The sequence below is a fragment of the Trachymyrmex septentrionalis genome, unplaced genomic scaffold, assembly GCF_001594115.1.
Source record: "Trachymyrmex septentrionalis isolate Tsep2-gDNA-1 unplaced genomic scaffold, Tsep1.0 scaffold11, whole genome shotgun sequence".
Taxonomy (NCBI): domain Eukaryota; kingdom Metazoa; phylum Arthropoda; class Insecta; order Hymenoptera; family Formicidae; genus Trachymyrmex; species Trachymyrmex septentrionalis.
In genome coordinates, this window is record NW_017304228.1 from 312296 (window position 1) to 317695 (window position 5400).

Sequence of the window (5400 nt, forward strand, 5' to 3'; positions counted from 1 at the left end):
TATATTGTGATATTGACGATATGTGATAAAAATGGTAATTAAAAAATTATTAGATTACATGTGGCAACGTCTAAAAGAGGACGACGACACTAAATCTCTTGGAATTTGGCTTGAACAAGCGGCAGAACCGTTCAAAGTAATCCCGAGATATCTTGTGCCGAGTTACTTTGACGTTATAATTGTGAACGTTTATAGAATTATTTTAGATCACTGCAACAGTTTAATGTCAGAGTAAGCATTGAAATCGAAATTTATTAGAATATCAAGCTTAGAAGTTTTCTAATTAATATTTCGAAAAGAATAAAATCTATAACAAAAAAATTAATCATATGTTACTTGTTTAATATTTTTATTCCAGCTTTGTTAAGAACGGAACTACATTTGTTAAATTACTGAGTTTGGTTTCGATACAAATGGGTGGTATAGTAAGGTCATCACAATTGTCAAATTTATCGCCGGATCTTAGTCCACCTAAGCCAAAAATTAAAATTCACGACGGAGTGGCAGAGCAAATGTGTTTAACGTTATCGGCAGGCTTACCGCATTTTACAACGGGTTACACAAGAAATTGGGGTAGAGATACTTTCATTGCTATGAGAGGGCTGTTACTTTTGACTGACAGGCATGTCGAAGCAAGATTCATAATTCTTGGATTTGCCGGTACTTTACGACATGGCCTGATACCTAATCTGCTCGATAAAGGAAGTAATGCGAGGTATAATATACTTTCTTAGAACATTTTTAGGATAATATTTTAGGAAGTTTTGATTTAAGCCTTATCATCGATCTCATTCTTATAAATAGATACAATTGCCGCGATGCTTTATGGTGGTGGCTCTATACGATAAAATGTTACATCGAGGAAGCGCCGAACGGTTTGGATATTTTATCCGATAAAATTTCAAGATTGTTCCCGACTGATGATTCACCAGCTTTGGAGGCAGGACAATATGTATGTTATAAAAAAACAGCCGCAACTTCAATTATAATTCAATATAAATAATTTTAATTAAAAATTGCACGTTATGTGACATGTAAAAATGGTTTCAGGATCAACCATTGTATGAAGTAATTCAGGAAGCTCTCACAGTACATTTTCAAGGTCTCTGCTTCAGAGAGAGAAACGCTGGGAAACAGATCGATGAGCACATGACCGATCGCGGATTCAACAATCAGATCGGTGTTCATCCCGAAACAGGTTTCGTATTCGGTGGCAACGATGCTAATTGCGGTACCTGGATGGACAAGATGGGATCTTCTGAAAAAGCTGGTAACAAAGGCAAACCGGCTACCCCCAGAGACGGTTCCGCCGTAGAGATAGTTGGGCTGAGCAAATGCATTCTCAGTTTTCTGGCCGAATTGTACAAACAGAATCTTTTCCCATACAGCAGTGTTCAACGTAAAAGTCGCGATGGTAAGGATACCTAGAACACTAACGTTTAAACATTATTTATATTTTTTTCTAATTATAATTATACATAAACTATAGGTCAAACAATAACTTGGAGTTATAAGCAATGGGCCGATAGAATTCAAACAAATTTCGAAAAGTACTTTTACGTAAATGAGATTCCGTCACAGAGCGAGTCGAAACCTAATTTGATCCATCGACGAGGTATATTCAAGGACAGTCACGGAGCAACGCAAGAATGGGCAGATTACCAGTTGCGGCCTAACTTTTCCGTTGCGATGGTCGTTGTGAGTGTTATTATCAATGTTTAAAAATATTCTGCGAAGTGTATAAAATAGAAAAAAAGTATTTTATATTACCACAAATCTATATATATAATCATAATTCATAATGATTCATCAAATAGGCTCCGGAACTGTTTAATCCTCATCATGCCTGGACAGCGCTGAAAAAAGCGGAGGAGATACTACTTGGCCCGCTTGGAATGAAGACGTTAGATCCTGCGGATTGGGCATATAATGGATATTATGACAATTCCAATGATGGTACCGATGCTAAAACAGCACATGGATGGAATTATCATCAAGGGCCTGTAAATATATTCTTTATCACAATCGCATATTCGTCTTGAAATATGTAAAGATTGAGAGATTTAACATTCATGCAATATATTCTTAAACATCTATTTTAACATTTTTTCCAATCTTTCCAGGAATGGATCTGGCCGATAGGATATTTCCTACGAGCGCGTTTATACTTTGCGCTATTAATCGATGATGAAAACGAATTACACCATGTGATCGAATCGACTGAAGCCATTATTTCTCGGCATTTTATCGAAGTGTCTACCAACCATTGGAGAGGCCTTCCTGAGCTTACCAACAAGGACGGAAGTTACTGCTCAGATAGTTGTCGCACTCAAGCTTGGAGTGCTTCAGCTATATTAGAGGTTTGTGCTTGAAGCGAACTTCGTATGGTATTTTTTTTCTGATATTTGTCACAGTATTTGTTGCGCATTAGTACCATTTATGAGTTTACAATATCATTATTTAATGCCTGTTTGTTTGGGATTCAGGTACTCTACGATTTACAAAAGATCAAACAGGAATTGGGATCCAAGCGAATGAGATCCAAGAATTGATATAACTTTGCGTGTGTTCATCACTATCAACTGCACCTAGAGCAATTAAAATTAGAAGCGAGACGTAGGAATGACACCAGGAACAAAGCAGATGACACGAATGTAAGCTTTTCCACTGAAGCAATAATGACACTGCACACACCAGAAACACACGCATATCATATCCCGCATGCAGGTGTAACGAACACGCAAATCTACAAATCTGTAGTCGCTACTGATAATACATTCATAAAAAACGATATTGCCGTCGAGGAAGGATCGATCTCTGCGATTGATAGAAAACATGATGGCGCAAATTTTGGTAGCTCGTCCGATTTAACAAAGATTTCATTAAATATGAGAGATGAGATATATCTTAATAATCAACGGAAAGCTGAAAACTACAATCGACAACAGGTGATTGAAAACCACGAAGCTACTATTCGAGACTTATCGAATGTTGATCATGTTTACGAAAAAGTTAAAGCGATTAAGCAGCCACGTAATAATTTATATGAACACGACATTTAAGATTATTACGAGAAATATAGTCCCGCTATGGCGAAGATCTTGATAGATCCGCTTTTCTTGCCGCGACATACAATTTGCAGGAAGTGCGCGAGAACAAAGAGCAGTCCAGTATACACCGATCGTTTGATATATACGAAAGAGTCGTTGCTCGCCATAGAAGTAGTTTTATGTCAGTATAATGACGTTTCATGCTTCAAGTATCCGCACGAGGATTCCGAGGATATTTTCTGCTCGCAATATGATCAAAATCGAGATTATATGCTAGTTTATAATTACACAAAGACTAACGTCGCGGGTATATTCTATTTTCATTGCTGGCCTGACATCTTCGATCTGCAATCGCTGTTGAAGCCGAGCATCTATGTTGTAAACCGCACTTGTTGCAATCTTATAGTAAATACTCACTTGTATCATCGCTGCATAAATAGCTATCACGTGAGAACATCGAGAGCTGGTTGCACACCCATGATGTTTTATCATGATTATGGCACTATAATAAGCAGCACGAAACACATTAGTCACAACGATTCAGAAGATCCGCCGATTTATCAGGTACACCGATCGAAGGGTGACCACACTGAATACCGGAGAAATAGATCGAGCTTGTTGCTGTTGGAACCGTTACTGCTAATGCCGGAATCGGCGGATTCTGAACGTCGAGAAAATACCAAGAATAAGATTTCGCAGTCAGAATGCACAAAAATTATTAAAATAATAATAATCTACGCATTATCATTTCTTATTCTTACGAGCATTACATTTTACATCGTTTATTTTACTTAGAGCGGCTGATTGTTATGGTAAGATATTTAGGAAAATTTAATCACATTCGAATGTTACGTGATACATTTATTGTCATTAATTTTACGTTACATTTGTTACGAAGTGTTGTCGCCAAAATGTTTAACGGAAATTATGCTCAAAATTGCATATATGCATGATTTATATTTCGGCGTTATATATGTATATATTTTATATCTATTATCAATGGGGTATTTCGTCAATTAATTAATGACAAGAAATTGTTTTGTGATATACAAATTGTTAAATCTGCATCACTATGAGCGAATCGTTTTTATCTCTATCAAATTACACGCGTAACAGACATACAATATTTTAACAAGCTTGCATATAATTCATAAATATATTATATATATTTATATATCTTTAAACTTTAGAGAGCGATATAATCGTTTTAAATAGCGTCATTGAGATTTATAAAAAAAAAATGTTATTCGAGACACGTGCTTGAACTAATCTCAAAAGTTCGAAGGTTTAATTCCTTTTAGGTGTTGTCTATTAATATATCAAATATTTAATAGTTCCTATTGTTAATTTCCTTCACGATACTAGAAATGCAGGAATTGATTTTAGTGACGTCTTATTTATATAAATACTCATCGAAATAAGATTCATGAATAAAAATTGATATGTTTTAGTACATTTTTGTCAAGAAACAAAGCCATTAGAAATTTCGAAATTTTCGGATGAATCTCATGGATCACCCAAAAAAAATATTTTGTCATTTAGCGGTTCTGTGTTAATGTTAGAGGATTTTTCATTTATATAAGACCTCAAGAGGATACTCTACAAAGTAAAGGAATTTAATATAACGATAAAGTACTGGATTTAGGATTTCAATTCTCTCAATACTAGAAGAAGAATGTCTTATATGTACTGACATACATTACAGTAGCACGTAAATGACAAACTTCTTCTAACAAATAAGTGTATCACTAGTATTTTGTATATCCTCTTATTTCAAAAGGCTGTTTGAGTTATTATAATTAGAATTTTTATAGAGGAATTTATTTTTGATCATAGCTCATGTGTCCTCATTTTTATAGATGAATGTTATAAATACACGCACCTGATTAATTCCCTGGGAATTCCCCGCTTATCGGCAGAATATTTTTTTTTGAGTGATATATCTTAAATTGTAAATATATATATTTGGATCGCAAAAAGTATGGGAGATACAAATTTTGTAATAAAACAATTGACAAAACTTCTAACTAGCACTAGAAGTTTCATTCTTATATTTATTTTGAAATGCCTTCATAATATAAATTCCCATATTTTAATTTTTAAATTATTTGTGAATATTTACATTGGAAATTAATGCGTTTTATTATTATTGTTATATACTGACTTATTATTAAATTTTCCTGTTGGTCACACTCAGTCGATCTTTTTATATCATTTCTATCCATTCATCATTCCAAAACTTTATAAACTATTCACAATACAAATAGAATTAAAATGACTAGACAAATTAAATTTTTGAAACAAACAACGGAAGTTTTTTGTAACTTTATATATATATATATATATATAT

The 5400-nt window shown here is 34.1% G+C and overlaps 2 protein-coding genes across 2 annotated transcripts in view; both read left to right on the forward strand.

The window, feature by feature from the left end:
- Nucleotides 1-3731, forward strand: part of LOC108750030 (glycogen debranching enzyme) — an 8963-nt gene extending 5232 nt beyond the window's left edge. Inside the window, exons 18-25 of the mRNA XM_018489211.1 lie at nt 54-231; nt 359-715; nt 805-952; nt 1051-1414; nt 1490-1698; nt 1818-2003; nt 2124-2360; nt 2487-3731. Coding sequence (XP_018344713.1) covers nt 54-231; nt 359-715; nt 805-952; nt 1051-1414; nt 1490-1698; nt 1818-2003; nt 2124-2360; nt 2487-2552 — 1745 coding nt within the window. The 3' untranslated portion in view covers nt 2553-3731. The remainder of the gene's footprint in view (nt 1-53; nt 232-358; nt 716-804; nt 953-1050; nt 1415-1489; nt 1699-1817; nt 2004-2123; nt 2361-2486) is intronic.
- On the forward strand, nt 2568-4212 carry LOC108750037. The gene has a single exon (XM_018489225.1). The coding sequence runs from the start codon at nt 3090-3092 to the stop codon at nt 3843-3845; it is 756 nt and encodes a 251-aa protein (XP_018344727.1). The 5' UTR covers nt 2568-3089; the 3' UTR covers nt 3846-4212.
- Nucleotides 4213-5400: the final 1188 nt, after the last annotated feature.

What these genes read in the sequence shown, in the direction of transcription:
- LOC108750037 (XM_018489225.1), top strand. Translation starts at nt 3,090, where the DNA reads ATGGCGAAGATCTTGATAGATCCGCTTTTCTTGCCGCGACATACAATT.